Source organism: Callorhinus ursinus, unplaced genomic scaffold (assembly GCF_003265705.2).
Source record: "Callorhinus ursinus isolate GAN/ISIS: 27379988/994484 unplaced genomic scaffold, GSC_fseal_2.0 scaffold10, whole genome shotgun sequence".
NCBI lineage: Eukaryota > Metazoa > Chordata > Mammalia > Carnivora > Otariidae > Callorhinus > Callorhinus ursinus.
Genome location: NW_027397072.1, coordinates 1,108,974 through 1,133,006, shown reverse-complemented (window position 1 = coordinate 1,133,006; position 24,033 = coordinate 1,108,974). Strand labels below are relative to the sequence as shown.

Below are 24,033 nucleotides of genomic sequence, written 5' to 3'. Positions count from 1 at the left end.
GTGACGGCCGCTGAATGCGGATTTTCCCCCGTTAGGGCCCCCGTGCTTCCCACCCTGGAGTGGAGGTCGATGGGCAGGCACCTGTCTCCGGGAGGCACGGGAGGCAAGTGTGGGTCTCACCTGATCTCTGGGGGCTCTGCAACCTCCCGACTCGGGGTCATCGCGGCGCCCTCCCGGGGAGCTGGGCCAGGGAGACAGCGATGGGCTAGGAAGGGCAAATGAACTTGGGTGACCTTGAAGTTCCAGTAACTTCAACGTTAGTGAAGGTCTCTGAGGGGTCCAGGGTGCGTTTTGAGAAGGCTTTCTGTCTGGTGTTTGAGTTCGTGATGAAACCTGTAATCGCTCGAGTCTGTCCCTGTCTCTCTGCTGGGCCCCATGTGAGCGAGCCGTGGAGGGCGGAGACCTCTCTTCTCCTCGTGTGGGTGGGGGGTTCGCTGCAGAAGCATCCCCATCACAAGGCCACGTCCAAGTCAGTGTCCATTGTTTCACCTAAGGGGAAAAACACCGATTTTCACAGTGAGAAAAGCAATATTCAGGAAAATGAGGAGAAATTAGTTGTACCAAAAAATGTATGAATATATGGAAAGTGAGGAAACATAGCAAAAGAAGTGTGAATGCTGTATATTCCGTATAATTGAGCACATTTGAGGAAACACAGGATCTTACTCTTCATCATTTATGTGGTTAATCCTATGCTCAGTCTGAAATTTAAGTGTAAGTTCGTCCCCCCCTAAATTCACATAGAGGTTAGAAGGTTGAATGAAGGTATTCGTCTACTTACCTTGTGTGCTGTAGGGAAGGTTACATGGACTTTTTTCCTGCAAAGGCCCACATACTGCACGGAGGTCACGGCCACGCGGTCAGGCCCCGGGCGTGGAGGGGCCTCGGTCAGAGTCACCAGCAACCGGTCAGTCGTACGGTCTGTGCCGTTTTTAATTGTATTTAATCTTACTATTTGATGATTTCACTTGTTTTCCACACAATGTAGGAAATCTAGAGAGTTATTGACATACGAATTTGAAAGGATTTAGGAAACATTTTTTTGAGCAGGAAATCTAGATCTGCGAAAAGTAAAACTGTTTAAAAGCTCTTTCTTCTCTCTCTCTCTTTTTTTATACCTGTCTAGATATCTGCACTTTAATCAGATAGAAACTCTGGACCCAGAGTCGTTCCGACATTTGCCGAAGCTAGAAAGGCTGTAAGTTGCATTTCCTCCCGCCCGTGTCCACCCGTGGTCCTGGGCCGTCGCCCCGTCCAGGTTCTGCAGGAGAGAGGAGGCCACAGTCTGTTCAAGCCTCCGAGAACTGGCCGGGCAAAGTCCCTGCTCCTTGTCTCACAATTCAGAGGCGGGACTGACAATTGTCTCTTTGGGAATGGTGATAAAATAGAAAAAAAAAAAACAACCCTAGTTCTCTTCTGCGCTAAATAACATTCTCCGATTCATTTGTATGAAATAATGCAATCACTGGGTAATTTTTTAAAAGCTCCTCTATTTTGACTGTTGATACTCTTTTCTGCACATGTAAGAAGCATTTTTTAAAAATTGGTTTGTTGTGTTATTTCTTTCAACAGATTTTTACATAACAACCGAATCACACATTTGGTTCCAGGAACATTCGATCACTTGGAATCCATGAAAAGACTGTGAGTATGTGTTCAGCGCGGCCCCGTGTCCCCGAGGCCGTCGGCCAGTCCCCTGCTGGGCTGTGGAGCGTGGGTCCCCCTCAGGAAGGGGCAGGAGGCCCTGAACCCTTGGAGCGGGCGCAGCTCGGAGCCCCGGTGACTCGGGCACCGTGCCAGCAGATCGACCCTTTCATAGGCGAGCAAGACATTGTTAAAGTCAGTTTTAAATTCTTCAGATTAATTTTTACTCCCATTTTGCCTATTTTAGTGTGGGATTAAGATCCTCGGAGAGGGACTCAATCCTGTTTCCTGTATTAAGCGTTCCCAGAGCTAGACGTTCAGGACACTGGCCTCCAAAGCCTCCGGGCCTCTAAAAATATTTCTTGTACCGAGTACGTAACTTTGCTAGAATAAAGTATGTGAGTGCTGGTGGGGAGTTAACGGACGCCTGCCGGTGCTTCCTGTGCTTTGCCCCGTGGCCGCGGGGCTGCTCTGCGGCTGGCCCTCGTCCCCATCCCCGTCCGCGTCCCTGAGGCCAGGGGCGCGATGTCAGAAGTGGAGAATCAGGCTATAGGAAGTGTAGTTCCCGCGCAGGGTACAGGGAACTGAGACAGCCTTCCTCGCTGGTCAGCATCCCTTCTGATAAGGCCGTCAGCCGCCGCACTGAGAACGGCGATGTGGGGCCAGGGTTGCGTGGGCCCAGGCCCGGGTGCGGGGGCCTGGACCTGCTCGACCCCCCGTCTCGCTGTCTTCCTCCCGTCAGGCGGCTGGACTCCAACGCGCTTCACTGTGACTGTGAAATCCTGTGGCTGGCGGATCTGCTGAAGACCTACGCCCAGTCGGGGAATGCGCAGGCGGCGGCCACCTGTGAATATCCTCGACGCATCCAGGGGCGCTCGGTGGCCACCATCACCCCCGAAGAGCTGGACTGTGGTGAGTGAGCAGGACGGAGGGCGTCGTCCGGAGGGCACGGCACGGCCTGGCCTGCCTTCTGTGTCGGTGTCCCCAGATCGCGTCTTGGTGGGACCCGACAGGACGCTCCTTGGCAAAGCCGCGATCTGTATGAGCATCTCTAAGCAACTGTTGGTTTCCTCAGCTTTTGTTTCCAGTTTCTGGAACGCACTGTGTCTCCCGCTCCCCCCACAGCCGCGGCTGCTGGGCCCGACTCCCGGGTGCTCGTGGGGTGGGGCCGGGCCGGTGGGGCTGGCAGCGGTCTGCCTCTGGGCTCGGTCCATGCCGCCCAGAGCCTCTGCCCGCTGGGCCGTGCCCACGGGCTGCACCGAGAAACTGGTCACGAGAAAAGGAGCAAAATCCAGCAGCAGGGCAGAATCTTGCTTAGAGTGCCCGAGGACAGCCCATCCTGCTGCTGGGCACACGCCGGGTCTCCGGCTGTCGGGGGCCATGCTGCGCAGGAGCAGCGGTACTGGGCAGTGGTGCTTCGCGACACGACTGGTTCCTGGGACAGAGGCCGGGGCTGCGCGCCCGGCCACCCCCGGGTCTAAACCTGCCCCACACGGCAGATTCCCCCGGGCCAGCCCTGGGTGCCCTCGTCTGCTGTCCGCTCCCTCCTCCGGGGCACAAGCCACCCGGGCTCCCACTCACCAGCCACCTCTGACTTCAGCCATCGGGACCAGGCTTGGGCGCCGCGGGTGTTCTGTCTGCCTCCCCGGCACTGTGGTCCTGGAGAAGGAGAATGTGTGGCACCCACCAGTCCGCAGACAGGAGGCGGCAGCTGGTCTGGCCCGGGGCCGTAGGAGGGGCACGCACCCCCGGGGCATGAAAGACAAGGGCCCTGCCGCCCTGCCCTGCATGGTAGAGCTTTCTGCTCTCAGCGTTGCTGTAGCTAAAAAGCATCATTTCTTATTTACTCAAGAACAGCTTTTCACGGAGTGCGCCGTGCACACAGGTCCCTCACCCTCTTGAAGGGTGAGCAACCACTGGGGCCTTGTTGGGTGCGTGTCGCCGCCCAGGCTCTTAGAGGTGGATCTGAGGGTCAGAAAATGCTGGGTAAGGACTCAGCGGTCTGTGCAGAGAAGCCTGTCTGTCCTTCTTGTGGGAGCAGTTGTGCTCGGGATATATGTTTGTTTGGGATTTTCTCTTGAATGTGAGGGATTTGGTTTCGGGTCTTGTTTACTTTTATGGGACCATTTAAGAGCCAGAAGGTCTCCATTTCCTTCTTGGCACAGAAAGGCCCCGGATCACATCGGAGCCCCAGGATGCAGACGTCACCTCAGGGAACACCGTGTTCTTCACATGCAGAGCAGAAGGCAACCCCAAGCCCGAGATCATCTGGCTGCGAAACAAGTAAGTCAGGTGCTGGCCAGGCTGCCGCGGGTGCTCCTTGTTCCCCCAGACGCCCCGTCGGGTCCGCTGTGCACGGCCCCACCCGACACCTGCAGACGCCCCTTGACACTTTTGTCCCTCTGCTGCGGAGGGAAAGGTCTAAAGGAGAGAATTTTCTGCATCTTTGCTGCTGTAAAGGGGGCACGTTGCTCCCCCTGCCAGGGGTGAGGAGTGGGGGAGCATCTTGGTTCTTAACCTGCCCACGTCCTGTGCCGGAACCTGGCGGGTCTGGGCACTGGGGCTCCGCAGCTGGAACACGGGACCAGTCCTCCTGGCTAAGGAGGGGTCCTTCCTGCTGGGACAGCATCTTCAGGGACGCCCATCAAGCCAACACTTACGTACTTAGCTCCTCGTGCATCTGATTTGCCTCAGGAAACACAAGTCTCCCCTTTGATCCACAAGCATTTTAGGTGTGTGGGGGCAGAGGTGTAGGAGGAGGGTGCTCCAGGGGTCAGCCCCCCAAGGGCCCCGTGTTAACGAGGACACTTTCGGGCGTGGTGAGAACTGACTCAGAAAGAAATTGTTAACCCGAAAGCACCTTGTCGCGGCTCCTGTTCCCCGTTGTGACGGGGGCACGGACAGACACCCGCTTGTCGGTGGATCTCGGCTCTCGGCACTTACACTCTGAGCTTGCGGGCCATGTTTGGTCATGACCGGGCGAGGAGGATGCCCCCCTCCAGCCATTGTCCTGCCCAGTGCTGGGCTGGTGAGTCCAGCAGCGCTCCCAGAGGAGAGGAGTGGAACAGGGAGCTGGGCATCGGGAGCCGTCAGGTGCAGGAGGGGAAGACACCTTCCTGCCTGGGTTTGTGGCCACGACCTGGGCCCAGCGCTGCACAGGGACGGACAGACGCTGGCCCCGCCTTCAGATGACCTGTTACCTTGGATGACTCTGGACTGTTGAGATTTAAAATCCGGAGTTAACATGGGAGGAATAAGTATGTATTTAAGAGGCAGAAAAGCATCGATTTGGCTGAGCCCTTTACACTTGCTTTCATAAATAAACACATAGCTCACAGAAGTTAAAGTGTCAGAGCCAAACATGGCAGAGTGAAAGCCCAAAAGCTCTGGGCCTGAAGTCTGGTGCCGGGCTCTCCCTCCACTTGCCAGCCTCTCTATGGGCCTGGCTCACCTGGGGGCCTGCCTCACCTGGGGGCCTGGCTCACCTGGGGGCCTGCCCCATTATCTTGAATGAATTTGCCAGAAACCAACGAAAATGTTTCCTTTGAATTTTTCCCACTATGTTTCTTTTTCCCCTTTGGCAAGAGAACTACTTTAAAACTTTAAAATCTTATAGATTGAACACATAAGTAATAAAGTAAGTTGATGAATTAGAGATGTGGTGGGTCAGCACTTTTTCTAGAAGTACTAAGCCAGAGTCTGTGTGGTAGGACAGTTTCCTGGACAGGCCAAATGCTGTCCCCCCAGGTGCCAGGTGCTCAGGGGCTCTTCCTGTGTGGCTCTGGTGTGTCCTCATGCTTCAAGAACCTGAGCACCAGACTTCTGTCTTTGTAGTAATGAGCTGAGCATGAAGACAGATTCCCGCCTCAACTTGCTGGACGACGGGACCTTGATGATCCAAAACACACAGGAGACGGACCAGGGGATTTACCAGTGCATGGCCAAAAATGTGGCCGGGCAGGTGAAGACACAGGAGGTCACCCTCAGGTACTTTGGGTCTCCAGGTACGTGCAGAGGATGGCGCACGAGGCTCCCCCAGAACGGCCCTTGCTCCCCGTGCCCAGCCGGGTAGGGACGCGGGCGGGATGTGGGTAGGACACGGGTGCAGTGGTCTACAGCCAAGCACCCTCAGCCACAGCCTTGCAGGCGGGGTACTAGGTGACCCACAACCTTTGCTCTGCCTTTAAAAAAAAAAAATACACGGACTGACATTTTCTTGAAGGAGTCCATTTGTATATGTTGCCGTGAGCAGTATGTTTAGATTTGCATGTTCTGCATCTTACTTGACACTGTTTGTCCAGTCTTTTCTGAGTTCCAAGCCTTCCTTTGGCATAATTATCGTTCTTCTTCCATTTCCCGCTTCCAGTTTGGAAGTCACCCAGCGTCCTTTGTGTTGGTCGTTGGCCTACTGCGTTCTTAGGTTATCGGAGTCAAAGTTACCCCCTACCACTGTGTCCAGAATAGGCTGAATTCTGTTTTCCCTGTGTGTGACACACAATCATTAGTGCCTGGCTGTGATGTCTTTCCCACTTGCGAATCCTGTTGTTTCTTTCTGCGTCTCTGCTGTTCCGTGGCGCCACGTCTTTTCCACCCCGTGGCGTGGGGGTCAGGCAGCATCCCCACGCGAGGACCAGCTTTCGGTTGACAAAGCCTGGAGTGAGATTCACTTCTCCCTCCACTGATGTTGGCTGCCTGTCACCGAGGGGCAGCGCGTGGGTCAGCCAGACTCGGAGGTTTCTGGGTGGCGTCGTGTTGGGCCTCGCCTTGGCCTGTCGTGACACCGCTTCTGACGTGCCCTCCCGGTGGGCTTTGACGTTGGGGTTTTTGTGCCTGCAAACGGCTGTCGTGACACCGCTTCTGACGTGCCCTCCCGGTGGGCTTTGACGTTGGGGTTTTTGTGCCTGCAAACGGCTTCGTGTTCTAGCTTGCCATTCTCTGGAAATGCTAGTATTAGGATCATTTCTGCATTTCCTATCCTCTGCTCTTCCGTAGATATGTGGGTAACGGAGCTTCAACGTTAACCAACATGAAAGACGCAGAAATGTGTCTTTCCTGCTTCTTGCCTTACCCACTAAATTTCTGCCTCCATCCCCACTCTCCCAAATCCAGCCAGTGCCTCCTTCATCCCTGCCTCACTGGTCTTCAGTACATGACGGCTTCTCTTACACTTTCCTTTCAGTGCCACGTGGGAGTCATTACCTGGTGGGAACGTGATCTATTTAACTGGTCCTTCAGCAGGAATACCGGAGGGTTTTTCCCCCAATTCTTTTGCTATTTCAGGTCCGTGTCCCTTTATCAAAAACCTCTTGGGTCTGCTATCGTTTGGAAATCAGAAATCTGGGAAATTTCAGCAGGCCACCTGGTGCATGGTCTGCTGAGCCGCCCGGCGCTGCCGCGGGGTCCCAGGTCCCACCCTGTCGTCAGCGTCCACGCGAACTGTGTGAATAGTCACAGCATGTGGGATAAGTGAAGACTGTAAACGCCTCATGCCAGATAGATCCAGTTTTATAAATAAGTGATGAAAGAGTGTTTTATTTGAGGAGCATTTCTGGATTCTAGAATTGGGGAGAAGGGTGTCAGCCTGAATACGCATCACGGGAATGTTTTAAAAACCTCCCTTTTTGAGTACATACATTGCTTTTCTTGTTTGTAAGCTCCTAGCAGAGTAACTTCTGGGTGAAAGGGTGCATGGACGGCAGCAGTCCTGACGTGCGCGTCCGAGCCGGCCCGCAGTGGGGACGGCAGCCGTGGACACCACCCGCTAGTGAGTTCTGTTCTGCACAGACTCCCTCACAAAATGCATTACTGAGGGTGTGGATTTTTCCTTTAGAGTCAGACCTGCAAAGTACTATCTTAGTGTAGTTTTAATTTATATTTTTGGTTTGGGGAGGGAAATTGCTTATTTTTATATGTTCTAAATATAGTTTAAAAGCAGTGTTTTATGCCAGGAAGAACCTCCAGCCAGGTCTGACCAGACTGACCCGATGTACTTAGAATCAACAGAAGTGGGGGTTCTCCCTGGGGCTCAGGCCACACTGAGGGAGCCACGCTCACCCTCGCTGCTGGCACAATTTCTGACGTGGGAAAGAAAATGAGAGCGTGTTCTGATTCAGTCGTGTTTGCTTTACTTACTTTAAGGGCCGCAGATGAAACGAAGATAGAACAACCCAAGCAAAATGCCGTTGCTGACCTGGAGGGAATTAACGCAGAACTTGTGTTTCGTTGTGACAGCTCGACCCGCTTTTGTAATCCAGCCACAGAACACGGAGGTGCTGGTCGGGGAGAGTGTCACCTTGGAGTGCAGCGCCACAGGCCACCCTCCGCCGCGGATCACCTGGACTAAAGGGGACCACACGCCCCTGCCCGAGGACCCTCGCGTGAGCATCACCCCGTCTGGTGGCCTCTACATACAGAATGTCCTGCAGGGCGACAGTGGGGAGTATACCTGCTTCGCATCCAACAGCGTGGACAGCATCCACGCCGCGGCTCTGATCATCGTCCAGGGTGGGTCAGGGCGCCCGTCCATCCATGCACCCGCGCAGACCCTCGCCCGGCAGCCCTCCCTGCACAGACCCCACCCCGCCCGCCGTCCCCACCCTGCGCCGGCAAGTTGCTTTATGTTTCCAACCCGCTTCCCACATCTCCCTTCTTGACTGGGTGGTAGGTTTGTTTTCTGAATGGAGGCTTCAGGAGCTTCTATTTTGGGGTTTTATTTCTGGCTGTTATTTGTGGCTGAGAGAACCTGTGGTGTTGAGACCTCAGCTGGGCATTTCCAAATGTCCCACGCGACTCCATAGTGAGCTTCTTAGTTTAGAAATAAATTGCAAAGTGGGGCATTTGTGTGGACAGCAAAGTGCGAACTACGGAGAAATCAGTGTTCCCCTACTTGTCTATCTTCGCCGGCCCCTCCCGCCTGCAGGGAAGCGGCCTCACGAGCCGTCTGTTGTGAGTCCCTCCTACTGGCCCCTTCGCGCACATGAGCGCGCGGCCCTGGCCCGTCTGGTCGTTCCTTCTGCACAGATGGGATTGATCTGGATTTGGGGCTGTGACTCCGCCCAGCGGTAATGAAGCAGCCCTGTCCCCACACAGCTGTTGCGTGACACTTACCCACTTCCAGGTGCTGCCTGAGGTCCGACAGCCAGAGGGACCTTCGGGTCCCCTGACCGCTGCGGGCGGAAGCCGGACACCATCCCCTCCATCCACACCATCCGTGCGGTGCAGCCCGCAGCCGCGTCGACCTCACAGAGGCCCCGGCCCCCGGCCGCGGTTTGACTGCCGTTGTGCCCTTCCCTGTCCTCGGCCCCCTGCTCGCCGATGCTCCCCCTGCCGCGCGGCTTCCAGTGCACCCACAGGGAGCGCTGACGCTGACGCTAGCTTACAGCATTTTTACCCAAAACTGTCTTTGAAATGTTGTTTCCGATGTTTTTCCTTCCGGAAGCTCTTCCCCAGTTCACCGTGACGCCTGCAGACAGAGCTGTTATCGAGGGTCAAACAGTCGATTTCCAGTGTGAGGCCAAGGGCTACCCACAGCCGGTCATCGCGTGGACGAAAGGAGGTGAGAGCCAGCCCGGCATCTGCGGGGATGCGCTCCACACTCGGGGGCGAGTCCGCCTGCCCTCTGCCCAGGCCCCAGCCCCCGTGAGCAGGGGTGGGGACGGTCGTGTCTGCGTGTTCCGGCTGCAGGCCTTGCCCACGGCTACGGTGCAGGACACGCAGAGGAGACTGTCCTTCCCGAGGATGCGGGTGGCCTGTTCCTTCTGTCTCTCTCGCCTCCCAGATGGTGGCTGTCTTGCCTTTAGTGCACACTTAATTAGCATCTTGATGAAATTTCATAGCAGGTAGGATAGAACTTTCTGGAAACTGTCATAGCATTTGTTTGAAGCTCAGTGTCACTTCATTCTCTGGGGCTGTCACGCCGTCTCCACGCGAGGTCAGACGGCTGATCACATTGATTCTTGGGGGGCGATCCCCCCGCACCAGCCTGCTCCAGCTGGTGAGCCCCTGGTCAGATATCGATGAAGACAGACTTCCCCGAGGGCGAAGGTCTAGGGGAGGGGAGGTGGCCTCAGGGCTCTGTCCTGGAATTGACCCTGAGCACCTGCCCAGGGGCTCTGCCTTGAACCAGAGGGCCGCTCCCTGCCTTCCTCCCCTGAGGAGCGAGCACCCTGGGTGGGCAGGTGCGTGAGCACCTAGCACCTGGACTTCCGCGTCCCCAGGCAGGAGGGGCCATGTGCTAGCACCTCAATGGGGTGTCCTGTGCTTTTGCATAACTCCAGCCCCCCGGCCCCTCCCCAGCAGTCCCTCCCCAACGGCCCCCTGTGTCCTGGCTCCTGCACCTCTCTCTTATCTGCTCCTCCCGCTTCTGGGGAGTTTCTAAGAGGCAGGGCAGCTCTGTTTGTCTCTGACCTGGCCATTCCCAGTTGGTAGGGAATGTCACTCGGGAGGTGCAGAGCCCTGCTGCCCCTGACTTGGGCAGAGACCAGTCCGTCCCACTGTTCCGTTTGCTCCAAGAAAGTTCTGCTCCACCCAGCCTTCCTGAGTCCGAGTGGCCCACTGTGCGTCCATGCCTTTCAGGGAGCCAGCTGTCCGTGGACAGGCGGCACCTGGTACTCTCATCGGGAACGCTCCGGATCTCGGCTGTGGCTCTGCACGACCAGGGCCAGTATGAGTGCCAGGCCGTCAACATCATTGGCTCCCAGAGGGCCGTGGCCCACCTGACCGTGCAGCCCAGAGGTACGCGGCGCTGGCCCCTCCCGGTGGACGGACTGCTTTGTGCAGACCTGCTTTCGGGAAAGGCGGGCCTTTGGTAGCCCGTGCTCACTGCTCAGGACAGGAGCTGGTGAGGGCTTGCGGTCTGCTCTTGAGACCCTGCCCCTCAGGTGGAGGGCGGGCAGCCGGCAGACCATCTCCCCTTCCCTCCGGTCCCTTTGCTCTGTGCAGACCGAGCTGGGAGGCAGAGGGAGGGCCCAATGCCGGCTGAGAGTGCGCTGGGCCTGCCCTGGCTGAGGACGAGGGGCCTGTGCTCTTAGGAATGAGTGTCCCAAGTTCTCCTCCTCGGTCAGCTCGGTGTCCCTTGCTTTGCAGTCACACCAGTGTTTGCCAGCATTCCAAGCGACATGACGGTGGAGGTGGGCACCAACGTGCAGCTCCCCTGCAGCTCCCAGGGGGAGCCCGAGCCCGTCATCACCTGGAACAAGGTACCGCCCACGGGGGGCGGGGCACGGGTGTGGCAGGTGCCCGCCAGCTCGCGGCTTCTCCGCACCTTCTAGAGCAGAGAAAGCATCCCCACCACAGCCCGAGTTAAACGATGCTGAGGGATCCCTACTAACAAAACCAGAAGCAAACAAACCCGCATTCTCCTTTTCACGTTCTTCTCGGTGACAAAGCAGTGAAAACCCTCCAGTTAGATCCATGGCCCCATCGTCAATGGAGAAGGTTTTTTGTTGTTGTTCCATTTTTCTGGGTTGCTTTTGTGAAGCCCAGTAGAAAATTGCATCTCGGTGTTTAGCCATTATGAACAAGGGTTTCGACAGGACATGTGTCCCTGGAGGACAGGGTGGCCACAGGCAGGGGGCCCCCACAGGGAGGTTTGAGTTCCGGGGTACACCCTGGCCCTCTGCCACGTCCCCCCACTGCCCAGATCTCACCTGTCGGGACCACGTGTGGCCGTCTTGCTGTCCCGGTGGGCTTGCTCTTGTCCTTCCTTGGCCAGGCCCGTTGCCTGCCCTTCTCAGGTGTGGCTCAGGTGTCCTGTTTCCCAGAAGACCTTGCCCAGGGCCCTTCTCCATCACTGGGTGCCCGCGTGCTGTGCCTTCCCCACCGTTGTGCGCATCCCACGGGGGATTGTGTGCCCCCAACCCCCGATCCTGGAGAATCCAAGGGACTCAGTCTCTGTCTTAATCTTTTCTGGATCTTTCACAAGAGTTTAAGAAAAGTTCCTCTCAGTATATTGGACTAAATCTCTTCTCTCCAGTTCTGGATAGATCTGAGCATAGCCTCTAGGCCACGTCCGTCTGTGAGGTCCTGAGAGTGGTCCCTCCACCCCCAGGGAAAACAACTTCTGCCTCTGGGCCTTGTTCCTAGTGTCATTCCTGTTCTGCTTTGCTCCAGGATGGGGTTCAGGTGACGGAAAGTGGGAAGTTTCACATTAGCCCCGAGGGGTTCCTGACCATCCACGATGTCGGGACGGGAGATGCAGGCCGCTATGAGTGTGTGGCCCGGAACACCATCGGGCAGGCCTCCGTCAGCATGGTGCTCAGCGTGAGCGGTGAGTCCCTGTGGCCCGTGTGGACATTGCCCGGCGTGGGCTCACAGGCGGGAGGGGGCACGCGGCCCAGGGCACTTGCAGACCCACCATCTGATTCTCGGAAGGCAGCGCGTCCCTGGCTGGCGGGGGGACACGCCAGGGCCCCGGCATCACACACTCTTGCTGCTGCCCCGGGACTGCAGGCCAGCGTGGTCACACGCCCTGTGATCAAGGCTCTCCGTGAGCGGGGTTTAGTGGTTGGCATGGCCGTCTTCCAAACCAACTCAAATTCAGCAGTGTGTAATTAACGGTCCCCATTTGGCAGGCGTGTGTTTGAATGAGCCGGTGCCCCTCTGCCGTGCTCACTCTTGCTCCGGATGGGGCCCCACGTCTTCCCGGGATGAGTGTCTTTAATCAGGGGCAGCTCCCTGCCCTGGACCCTGACAACACGCTGGTCCAGCGTCTGCGTCTGCCCCTCACCTGCCTCCTTCAGCTGCTCTGTCTGCACAGCCATCTTCCTCAAAGGGCAGGCCCTGTGACCTGTCGCTAATGCTTCCCACGTGCTGTGGGTGAAACCCGCGTCCCACGCACGTCCCCTCTAGCTTCCCTGTGCCTTCTGGGCGGCCCGTCCTGAGTGTCCACACTTGGGTCTGCGCTTCTGCCTTTCCCACCACAGCTCACCCACCCGCCTTCCCCACAGGCTTGTGAGCACCCCAGGTGGGGCGGGGTCTGCTTGGTCTGTGCGCCCAGCACCCTCCCCAGTGCCTGAAGCACTTACCAGATGGGAACCATATAAGGGAATAACTGGGAGCCTGGTTTTGGGTTTCTTTTTTAGGGAAAAATGTTATTTTCCCGTTATATATGGTGTGTGAAATGGATGTAAAATTCAATTGATGAATTCTACAACTTTTTGTTTTTTGAAAGACAATTTTTGATACCTAAAAACAATCTTACTTTGATGTGAATTTAGTCATATATATGAGATTTAAAAATAATCTCCTACCCACAATCCCACCTCTAAGAGATAATTTCTATTAACATTTTGGTGAATTTCATTTATTTCTTCTAAAGATAGGTTAATGTTTTCAAATTATTTTTGTGATCGTTGCTTAGAGAACAACAAATCCAAGTCATGCATAGTAATGAAATATTGGAGTCATGAAATTGTGTAAAATTATCTGATCCATTTGTCTACCACTTAGCATAAAAGTATTCGGTTCCAAAAATTAGTACATTTGGCCCCGTTTGAGACACACCGAGGCGGGGTTGTGCCGGGGGAAAGGCTGTTGGGCCATGTTTCAGACATGTGGAGGGGCCCGCCAACAGCGGTGAGTGGGCCGGGCCTGTGGAGTACGCAGGGGTGGCTGCACCCGGCTCTGTGCAGGGCTGCCACTCCCACATGTGCAGGGCTGGGCGTCAGGGGCTGGTGGGGGCCCGAGGGGTGAGTCAGACAGCACCTTCCGGTTCAGCGCAGAGATGCTGGTGGCGGACAGGGACGAGAAACAGGCTGGAATAGTGATCCGACCCTGAGAGTCGGGGTTGGGGGAGGCCGTCGGAGAGGACCACCCCGAACAAGCGAATTCTGAGCCGTAGAGCCACGTGGCATGGCCAGTGTGAAGCCGGAGGTCGGGACGAGCCGAAAGCTGGAGGCCAGTGGAGGAATCGGGGAGGCCAGGCTGGTCTGGGGCCTTGTTGGCCATGGTTTGGTTTTTATTCCACGTATGTTGCAAGCCACCGGAAAGTTCTGAGCAGGGGGTCTGTGAGCCGGCTGCTCTCCTCAACGGTGGTGTTGGCTCTAAGGGACGGTGAGGTGGGGGAGGAGGTGAGGACGGTGGCCACCAGCCTCAGAGCCGGTGATGCCACGCCGCAGATCTGACAGGCCTGCCGATGGTGGACGGGGCCTGGCACCGTGGGCGCCATCCGCTGACTGGCAGCCACGCCCGGGCCGCCCTGGCGGGGAAGGAGCAAGCAGCCAGATGCCCGAGTAACGCGGTGACGTAACGAACAACTTCATGTTTTCCCAGTTCCTGATGTCAGTCGAAATGGGGACCCGTTTGTGGCCACATCAATTGTTGAAGCTATTGCGACCGTGGACAGAGCCATCAACTCGACCCGCACGCACCTGTTTGACAGGTACCGTGGGGGCGGAGGCGGGTAGAGACCTCTGCTCACTCAGCCTCTGGGGTAGAACAGAGCTGTGACCTGTTTCGTCCCAGGGAACATTTTTTAATTTAAAAATCATAATCAGCGTTGGCATCAAGTTTTGTGGGGTTTGGACAACAAAAAGACACATCCTTTCTGAGTAGAAGCGGAACCAGGATTCACAAATGAGACATTTTTAGAAAATTTGAACTCATTCCATGGGCTTGTTAATGAGTGATTTGGCAAGAACAAAAATCTCTCAGGCCGTAGCGTATTTGTTCACGTTGGTAATTCCGAAGTGTTTTATTTTGCATTGTAACTAAAATAGATTGTGTTTCCTCTATTGACTTAATTATTTGTTTTTAGTGTCTTTGTTTTTGTTTGTGTTTGATGCCTTCCGCTTGGGATGAGTAAGGTACGATACATCATGTCTCTAGAAAAGTAGCTACAGAAATATTTAGTGGCAATAATTATAGTTTTGGATGTGAGTGATTCTTGTCCTCAAAAGTTGGTTCTGTTCTTCCCTGTGTGCCCCTCAACCCCCGATAGCCGTCCCCGATCTCCCAACGACCTGCTGGCTTTGTTCCGGTACCCGAGGGACCCCTACACCGTGGAGCAGGCGCGCGCCGGAGAGATATTTGAGCGGACCTTGCAGCTCATTCAGGAGCACGTGCAGCATGGCCTGATGGTCGACCTCAACGGAACAAGTCAGTCCCGGGCCCCCCTCCCCTGAGTGCTGGGCCGCACAGCTGTGGGGCCTTCCCAGGAGCCGTTCCCTCATCCCCTCGTCTGAGGGAGCACTCGGTGGCCCAGGCCTGGGCTGCGCAGCCACTGCCTCAGGTCCCCTGACACGCAACTGGGCCGTGCACTGCCCTGAGCCCCAGGGCCAGACGGGTCGGGCCCCTGTGACCTGGCAGGCTAGTCGCAAATCCGTGAGGCCGTGTACCTGGGATGCAGGGTTGTGGCTGTCGGGAAGGAGGCTCCTGGTGCTCGGGCGTTCGTGAGACCGCTGCTGAGGCCGCCCTGGTGCTGTGTGGACAGAGGTCCCGCGGCCTGTCTGCACAGAGCCAGCCGGGCGCAGCGCTCTCAAGGGCGCTGGAGGCCCGGGGTTTCTCCTGTGTGGAAGCATCCCTTCAAGGGCGAGTGTTCATGTAAAGTGTTGTGGGAGCGCGTGCACACCGTCCCCTCACTAGGGGTCAGGCTGGGGGCTTTCCACGGGGTTTTCTGACTCGTCTTCGGGGAGCCCATCCTGCCCGTAGGACGGAAATGTCACTCAAGAACTGAGTGTTCTTAGATACGAACATGCGGCATGAGGATGTGGAAACCGGGCCCGCTGCTTCCTGGGAGGAGAGGAAGTGCCCGAGCCGTCCTCCGTCCTGCCTGGGCTTGGGGCTGAGCTTCCCGGTGTTGCTGTGTAGACGTGTAGACCGTGGCGCCTCCTCGTCCTCCTGGAGGCACCAGCCTCGGTCGGGGGCCCTGCGGACGATTCCACTCCTTCTGGGACCGACCAGCCTGGCCTCGTAGGCACTCCCTGGGGAGAAACGTGGGGGCCCCGCCTTCTCTGCCCTCGCCTGTGTCGGGGGCCCTTTCCCCCCTTCAGGCCCGGGAATGGGGCAGGGACATGTGGGACATGTGGCCTTGTCCCGTGCTTCCTGCCATCGGTCGTAAGGACCGCGGTCTGCCGAGCGTGGAGGGTCCGTGGAGTGCGCGGTGCTCCTTCTCCCTGCTGTGGCCTCCCTTCGTCAGTTGGCGTCGGACCTTGTGCAGCCTCCTGCAGAAGCAGAGCCCATCTGCCGTTGTTCTCGTGCAGGACGGCGTGCTCACCTCCTACCAACTCGTGCTGTTTACAGAAAAATGTGGAAACCTGGACAGAGAGGAGAAACTAAAGTGACTCAAAGCCCCAGCAGAGGGGCGCACGGCTCTGGGCCGTACTGGGGATATTTGCGGGTGAGCAGGCCGCCCGCACAGCTGCAGCAGGTGGACGCACAGGCGGGGGCGCGAGCATGGTTTCGGGTTCTCCATCTGAACGGGCTCCTGAGGCAAAGAGGATGGACTTGTCTTGGTGTGTGTGACGTGGGAGCCATGGGGCTTCCTGTAGACGAGTGACCTCATCACGTGCATCAGGTCACTGGGTGGCCCTGCCACAGAGGGGAAGGACAGTGTGGGAAACCAGACAGGTGTCTGTTGGGGTTTCTGGGGTGGCAGGCGTCCGTGGGGCGGCCCAGGCGGGTCTGGGGTGGCAGGCGTCCGTGGGGCGGCCCAGGCGGGTCTGGGGTGGCAGGCGTCCGTGGGGCGGCCCAGGAGAGAGGAAAGTGTTGGCACCAGGGTGGCTGGTGAGAGGGGTGGATTCCAGGTGCCTTGAAGGCAGAGAGACATAGTCACTTGTGGCCTGGATGTGGAGGGGTCAGTTGATGGGGTCTCCGCCCCAGGGGCCGGAAGGCCAGAGGTGACACTTAGTGACGTGGAGAAGTTGGTGGAGGACCAGGTGAGGGGCTGAGGAGGGGCTGTCTCACCTCCAGAAGCTCCGGGCGTGCACAGGAGACATTGGTCTCCAGGGGCACCTGGGTCGGGTTCCACAAACCCCAGTGTCCTAACTCACCCCGGAAGAAAACGTTTGAGCCTCCGCAAACAGTCCTCCCAGCATCTCTCGGGTCATGGAATAGCCTTCTCGTCTCTTCCCTTATTCTCAGGTTCATATTCCAGTATTTTCACTAGTAGTTAGTCGTTTGCATTCAGAGATAGTTTTCATTTCTAAAGCAAAGCACAGTGGACAAGTATAGTTGAAAATGGTCAGGGCAGTTTGCAGAATTCCTGGTGAATAGCTCATAGTCCAGAACTTACGTATGCCTGCTCCGCAGTGATTGGCCTGCTCGGTTTTGTAGGAAGGTGTGGTTTGGCATCATTTTATCAGCGATGCTTTAGAAGGCTCTGTCTCTCAAAGCACAGCAAGCACGTCTGCCCTCACAGGCGGCCTGTCACGTCCAGCCTGGGCTGGTGGCTGGTGCCGCAACCCCATGGAGAGAGGGACAGTGCGGGAGGAAGCCTCCCCACCGGGCTTGTCCATGAGCCCCCGACCCCTGGGGGTTCTGAGACTTCCTGAGCTGACAGAACAGAGCCAGACATCCCCATCTCCCATCCTCGTGTCCGGGAGGTGCTTGCTGACAAGAGTTTTCAGGTCTAACTGAGCCCAAACACCCTAGCGGCGCATGCTCTCGTGCAGCCCGCCAGCTCCCATTTCTGACTGGGATACCTCCTCGCCTCCAGCTCCATGGGGCGGTTGTTCAGACGCCGCACCCACAAACTGGAACTGGTTCGGTTCCTTTAAATGTCGGCAGGGTCCATCTTGTTCTGCTCTGAGCAGATACTTTGGAAATACGTAGTGGTGAGCAGGTGCCCAGCAGAGTGGGTGGGCATGTGGGCATGAGGGCGCGTGTGCGAGCCCGTGTGCCCCTGCGTGTGAGCGTGTGGGCACGAGGGTGCATGTGTGAGCCCGTGTGCCCCTGCATGAGTGCGAGGCTCTTCGGGCAGCCCCCAGAGTCAGCCCTGTTGCAGGTCAGGTCCTTCCCAGCTTTTGCTGCCAAGACCCCTTGTCCTTGCTGAGTGGACCCCAGGTTGTCCCCCCACCCGTCACACACAGGTCCCCTCTCCCCCTGTGTTATCTGCTGTCCAGGGAGTAAGCTGCGTCCCCCTCTCCCCTGCAGGTTACCACTACAATGACCTCGTGTCTCCCCAGTACCTGAGCCTCATTGCCAACCTGTCGGGCTGCACGGCGCACCGGCGGGTGAACAACTGCTCGGACATGTGTTTCCACCAGAAGTACCGCACTCACGATGGCACGTGCAACAACCTGCAGCACCCCATGTGGGGCGCCTCGCTGACCGCTTTCGAACGCTTGCTGAAAGCCGTGTATGAGAATGGGTTCAACACGCCCCGGGGCATCAACCCCAGCCGGCTGTACCACGGGCACACGCTCCCCATGCCCCGGCTGGTGTCCACCTCCCTCTTTGGGACGGAGACCATCACGCCCGACGCGCAGTTCACACACATGCTGATGCAGTGGGGCCAGTTCCTGGACCACGACCTGGACTCCACGGTGGTGGCCCTGAGCCAGGCCCGTTTCTCCGACGGCCAGCACTGCAGCTCCGTGTGCAGCAGTGACCCCCCGTGCTTCTCGGTGGCCGTGCCCCCCAATGACCCCCGTGTCCGCAACGGGGCACGCTGCATGTTCTTTGTGCGCTCCAGCCCCGTGTGTGGCAGCGGCATGACGTCCCTCCTCATGAACTCCGTGTACCCGCGGGAGCAGATCAACCAGCTCACCTCCTACATCGACGCTTCCAACGTGTATGGGAGCACGGAACACGAGGCACATGCCATCCGAGACCTGGCCAGCCACCGGGGGCTTCTGCGGCAGGGCATCGTGCAGCGGTCAGGGAAGCCACTGCTGCCGTTCGCCGCCGGGCCGCCCACGGAGTGCATGCGGGATGAGAACGAGAGCCCCATCCCCTGTTTCCTGGCTGGGGACCACCGTGCCAACGAGCAGCTGGGCCTGACGAGCATGCACACGCTCTGGTTCCGTGAGCACAACCGCGTGGCCGCTGAGCTGCTTAGCTTGAACCCGCACTGGGACGGCGACACCATCTACCACGAGGCAAGGAAGATCGTGGGCGCACAGATGCAGCACATCACCTACCGGCACTGGCTGCCCAAGGTGCTGGGCGAGGTGGGCATGAAGGTGCTGGGCGAGTACCGCGGCTACGACCCGGGCGTCAACGCTGGCATCGTCAACGCCTTCGCCACGGCCGCCTTCCGGTTTGGCCACACGCTGATCAACCCTGTGCTGCACCGGCTGGACGAGAATTTCGAGCCCATCATGCAGGGGCACATTCCCCTGCACAAAGCCTTCTTCTCTCCCTTTCGCATCGTGAGCGAGGGCGGCATCGACCCGCTGCTCAGGGGCCTGTTCGGTGTGGCGGGGAAGATGCGTGTACCCTCGCAGCTGCTGAACACGGAGCTCACGGAGCGGCTCTTCTCCATGGCCCACACGGTGGCCCTGGACCTAGCCGCCATCAACATCCAGCGTGGCCGGGACCACGGCATCCCGCCCTACCACGAATACCGGGTCTACTGCAACCTGTCATCTGCCCACACCTTCGAGGACCTGAAAAATGAGATCAAGAACCCCGAGATCCGGGAGAAGCTGAGACGGTGAGTTGAAGGAAACCGTTCGGCATTCTCCGTTTGTAAGGTCAGGTGTGCCGAGAACGGTGGCCCCAAGCTGTGGCTGCTGATCTCTGTATTTGAGTGTGTGTTTGTGCAGCTAGAGGAGAGGGGCCCTGGAAGGTGGAGCCTGCGGAGGGGCCACCTCTGGCGGCCGTGCTGGGGCAGGAGGCCATGGCCATAGTCACGTGGTCGTCCAGTGTGCCTGTCCGGCAGGAGGGCCCCACTGGGATATGTTGGGCTCTGTGGGGAGCTCCTGCGCTCCTGTCAGGCAGAGGGCACCAGGGCTCACCCAATACAGCGGGGCCAGAGTTGCCAACCTCTCGGAGCCTGGGGACCACCTCAGGCGATCGTGCGGGTTTCCGCTGAGCAGGTGCGGGGGGCTGCGGTGGTGGGACCGCGAGGGTGTGCTGGGCCCCTGGAGACCACAGGAGCAGAGCGGTGAGAGGCCTTGATCCAGGAGGATGGGGGCAGCCGTCTACACCAGCCCTTCCGTGGCCTCCATGGTGGACCTGCAGTTTTCTGCACGCTCAGCCGCGGCCTTTCTCTGCGGTCACCGCTGCCCTTGGCGTGGTGACCGTTACCACATTTATCATGCCAGTTTCTTTAATGGAATCAGCCGCTCAGTAGAGTTTCTCTGTCATGATCACCATCCTGGGACTTGTCAATTCAGTCCGCAGGACACTGGGTATTTTGGCTGTGTTCGTTCGCATTTGAAAGAATTGTTTTAAGAGGGAAATCTTCTGAGGACTCACTGTGTTGTTTCGTGGACTCCAGTTAACTGCGGAGTAAGTTATGTATTCTTGTCTTACTCCCTCAACACTGGATGGAAGGGTTCTCTAGTCAGCCTCCGACGTGTCCTCTACAGAAAGATGACTTTTTTGGTGCGATGTAAGTTGTGCAGAAGAGCACGTGTGAGCGTCGCATGTCCCTGCGCTTGTGCAAACACGGCCCTGGGCTACTGGCCTGTCCAGCTCGCCCGGTACCGGACCATCTTTGTTACCATGTGGCTTGATTATGATTTACCTGAGCACTCTGTATTTCCCATGTGCTTAAATCTCCTCCTCTGCTCTCGTCCTCATGGACACAGGTAACTGTCCCTGTATTTCTCTCCCTGGCCAGACTCACGTCCAACAGTCCAGAGGCGCTAGTGCTCCTGCATAGCATTGTTGGCGGGTAGAAGGACGCACCCCGTGTGTGCTGCAGACCCCGTGAAAGACATTCCACCTCATTCACCAAACACCCAGTTGCTCACTCACTTTCCTCTTGGTCAGCTGGCCATGCGGGGAAAGGGGACCTGCAGTTGGAGGCCTGGAGGCTCTGGAAACTCCAGGACCTTCCTTAGGGCCCGAGGGAGGGAGGGGCAGGGCCTGGCCAGAGTAGGGAGCTGCCCTGCTGGCTCCGTCCCCCGTTCCGTCGAAGCATCAGGTGCGAGGTCGTGGGAGAGGTGTTGGTGGGGCTGGGGCTCCGGGTTTTCGCACCGGCTCTCAGGTGCCTCCCAGGGAACCACACCACACAGCTGCTCTTTCCGTGCACGGGCTTGCTGGGGGCCTGGAGTCCGAGGGAGCGCCCAGCCTTCCCAAAAGACCAGCGCTGCCGCCATAGTGCCCCTTCTGTCGTGTGCGGGTCACGAGCCACAGGGCCCCTCAGCCAGCCACGCTGAGAAAACCCCCTGGGCTTGGAGTCCCAGTTGAAGGCAAGCTGCCGTGTGCATCTGGGAGGGCTGTTTGGGGGTCTTTGGCAGCCTGCTGTCCTTTCCTCTCCCACCCTGGCGTTCCTATGGAATTGCAAGAATTCGATGAACGCGTTTGTTCTGGAGCAGTTAAACTTTGCTGTCTGAGGCGCGTGTATGAGTTCTGCCTAGCAAATAGCTTCTCTGCAGCACATGTGTTTTCAATAAATACTCGAATCCCAGTGTTACAGTTATTTTTTTAAAAGTTATGTGAAGTTTGTTCATTTGTATTTATGAAAAGAAACTCAAAGGATGCATACTTTGTACTGTCAAGTGTGACTATTTCTGAATAGAAAAGCTGTGAGTTTAATTTTCTTCCTATATTAACTTGGTTTTTCTAAACTTATAATAAATGTGTGCGTGTGTTTTATACATGTATATATAAACAGTACAGAAAATTTTTCAAATATAATATATAAGAAGAATGAAACTGGACCATCTTTACACCACACACAAAAATAGACTCAAAATGGATAAAGCCCTAAATGTGAGACAGGAGTCCATCAAAATCCTAAAGGAGAACACAGGCAGCAACCTCTTCGACCTTAGCCGCAGCAACTTCTTCCTAGAAACATCGCCAAAGGCAAGGGAAGCAAGGGCAAAAATGAACTATTGGGACTTCATCAAGATAAAAAGCTTCTGCACAGCAAAAGAAACAGTCCACAAAACCAAAAGATAACCGCCAGAATGGGAGAAGATATTTGCAAATGACATATCAGATAAAGGGCTAGTATCCAAAATCTATAAAGAACTTATCAAACTCAACACCCAAAGAACAAATGATCCAATCAAGAAATGGGCAGAAGACATGAACAGACATTTTTCCAAAGAAGACATCCAGATGGCCAACAGACACGTGAAAAAGTGCTCCACATCGCTCGGCATCAGGGAAATCCACATCAAAACCTCAATGAGATACCACCTCACACCCGTCAGAATGGCTAAAATTAACAAGTCAGGAAATGACAGATGTTGGCAGGGATGTGGAGAAAGGGGAACCCTCCTACACTGTTGGTGGGAATGCAAGCTGGTGCAACCACTCTGGAAAACAGTATGGAGGTTCCTCAAACAGTTGAAAATAGAGCTACCATACAATCCAGCAATTGCACTGCTGGGTATTTACTACAAAGATACAAATGGAGGGATCCAAAGGGGTACGTGCACCCCAATGTTTATAGCAGGAATGTCCACAATAGCCAAACTGTGGAAAGAGCCAAGATGCCCATCGACAGATGAATGGATAAAGAAGCAGTGGTATATATATACAATGGAATATTATGCAGCCATCAAAAGGAATGAGATCTTGCCATTTGCAACGACGTGGATGGAACTGGAGGGTGTTATGCTGAGTGAAATAAGTCAATCAGAGAAAGACATGTATCATATGACCTCACTGAAATGAGGAATTCTTAATCTCAGGAAACAAACTGAGGGTTGCTGGAGTGGTTGGGGGTGGGAGGGATGGGGTGGCTGGGTGGTAGACATTGGGGAGGGTATGTGCTACGGTGAGTGCTGTGAATTGTGTAAGACTGTTGAATCACAGATCTGTACTTCTGAAACAAATAATATATGTTAATAAAATATAATGTATAGATAAATAAAAGTGAATTTTCTTTGCTAACAGAACATCTGAAAGGTGCTAAATAATAAAAAATGAGGGCTTTTTTCATATTTGTTTTATCTACCACCTACCGCTTTCTTAGGCAAATTTAAGGTTTCACTTGTTTGTTTTACAGGTTGTATGGGTCCCCACTCAACATTGACTTATTCCCTGCCCTCATGGTGGAAGACTTGGTCCCCGGCAGCCGACTGGGGCCCACCCTGATGTGCCTGCTGAGCACGCAGTTCAAGCGCTTGAGAGATGGGGACAGGTGAATGCGCGTGCCATGGAGACGGGTGACAGCAGGAGCCACCTCCACTCTTAAATGCACATTTCTGGGGACTTGGGGAGATGAGCCGTTGGTGGAGGTCTGTGTCCAGGTGAAAAATGAAGGAGTGTCTTTGCCTCTCACTGTGTTTGTGATCAACTCCCTGGTGTGGGGACTTTCCTCCCGCCGCAGCCTGAGATTTACATGACCCTGTTCTCAGGTGCTTTTGTGTCCTTGCACTTGGGAGACTTCTGTTTCTGGGAACAGACAATTCACAGGGTTCAGCCACTGTGGGAGTTTGGAGGAATTTGAACTTCTGGCAAGACTGCAAAGTGTCAGGTTTAATGTGGTGTCATCAGTGTAGTTTAACACAGGGAAGCCCCCGTGCGTCCACGGGGCTGCGCCACGCCGTGGTTTCTAACAGTGGCCTCTGCCGGCTTCTCAGAGCAGCTGACCCTCTGCCAATTTTAGTCCAGGTTTTTTGTTTTGTTCCTTGAGTCAGAAAGCTGAGTCCCACCGTAAGTGACACCCAGTTGACACCAGTGGTGTCCGTCCTGTCGGCAGAGCTGGTTGGGGAATGTGTGGATTCACCTCCCTGTGTTTGCTCTTCTTTCGTTCTGGGGAAGCACAGGTTATGGTATGAAAACCCGGGGGTGTTCTCCCCGGCGCAGCTGACCCAGATCAAGCAGACGTCCCTGGCCAGAATCCTGTGTGACAACGCCGACAACATCACGCGTGTGCAGAGGGACGTGTTCCGCGTGGCGGAGTTCCCCCACGGGTACGGCAGCTGTGACGAAGTCCCCAGGGTGGACCTGCGCGTGTGGCAGGACTGCTGTGAAGGTGCGCGTCCCGGGGCCCTGCCGCACGTGCCGGGGTACAAGTCCCAGGGGTGTGTCGTCCCAACTCCGGGGGTGGCCATGCGGGGATGCAGCGGAGCCTGGGCTGCAATCGTGAGGAGCTGGTCCTTACACCGTGCTGTTCGCTGAAGGAACTCAGTGCCGAGTGCCGCACACAGGAGGCAGGAATAAGCATAATCAGTCAGGCTTCTGCTTTTTCTTTACAACCTAACCTGTGTCTAATACGAGTACTCGTGTGTTGGATGAGTGTCGCATGTTGGTGCCCGCGGATGACACATGACGCAGACTACTCACCGAACTCAGTACGCTGAGTGTTCCAAAGGCCTG

The 24,033-nt window shown here is 56.3% G+C and overlaps 1 protein-coding gene across 4 annotated transcripts in view; it reads left to right on the top strand.

Annotated features, from left to right (window-relative positions):
- Positions 1-24,033, top strand: part of PXDN (peroxidasin) — a 74,725-nt gene that overhangs the window by 41,988 nt on the left and 8,704 nt on the right. For 3 of the 4 annotated variants that reach the window (XM_073896926.1, XM_073896925.1, XM_025867686.2), the window contains 15 exons: positions 1,127-1,198; positions 1,573-1,644; positions 2,387-2,556; positions 3,810-3,927; positions 5,479-5,648; positions 7,876-8,148; positions 9,083-9,199; positions 10,219-10,377; positions 10,729-10,841; positions 11,755-11,911; positions 13,915-14,023; positions 14,582-14,739; positions 17,734-19,237; positions 22,718-22,852; positions 23,481-23,689. In XM_073896926.1, coding sequence (XP_073753027.1) covers positions 1,127-1,198; positions 1,573-1,644; positions 2,387-2,556; positions 3,810-3,927; positions 5,479-5,648; positions 7,876-8,148; positions 9,083-9,199; positions 10,219-10,377; positions 10,729-10,841; positions 11,755-11,911; positions 13,915-14,023; positions 14,582-14,739; positions 17,734-19,237; positions 22,718-22,852; positions 23,481-23,689 — 3,536 coding nt within the window. Of the gene's footprint in view, positions 1-1,126; positions 1,199-1,572; positions 1,645-2,386; positions 2,557-3,809; positions 3,928-5,478; positions 5,649-7,875; positions 8,149-9,082; positions 9,200-10,218; positions 10,378-10,728; positions 10,842-11,754; positions 11,912-13,914; positions 14,024-14,581; positions 14,740-17,733; positions 19,238-20,371; positions 21,654-22,717; positions 22,853-23,480; positions 23,690-24,033 lie in introns of those variants that run through there. The other variant, XM_073896927.1, reaches the window with a different exon arrangement.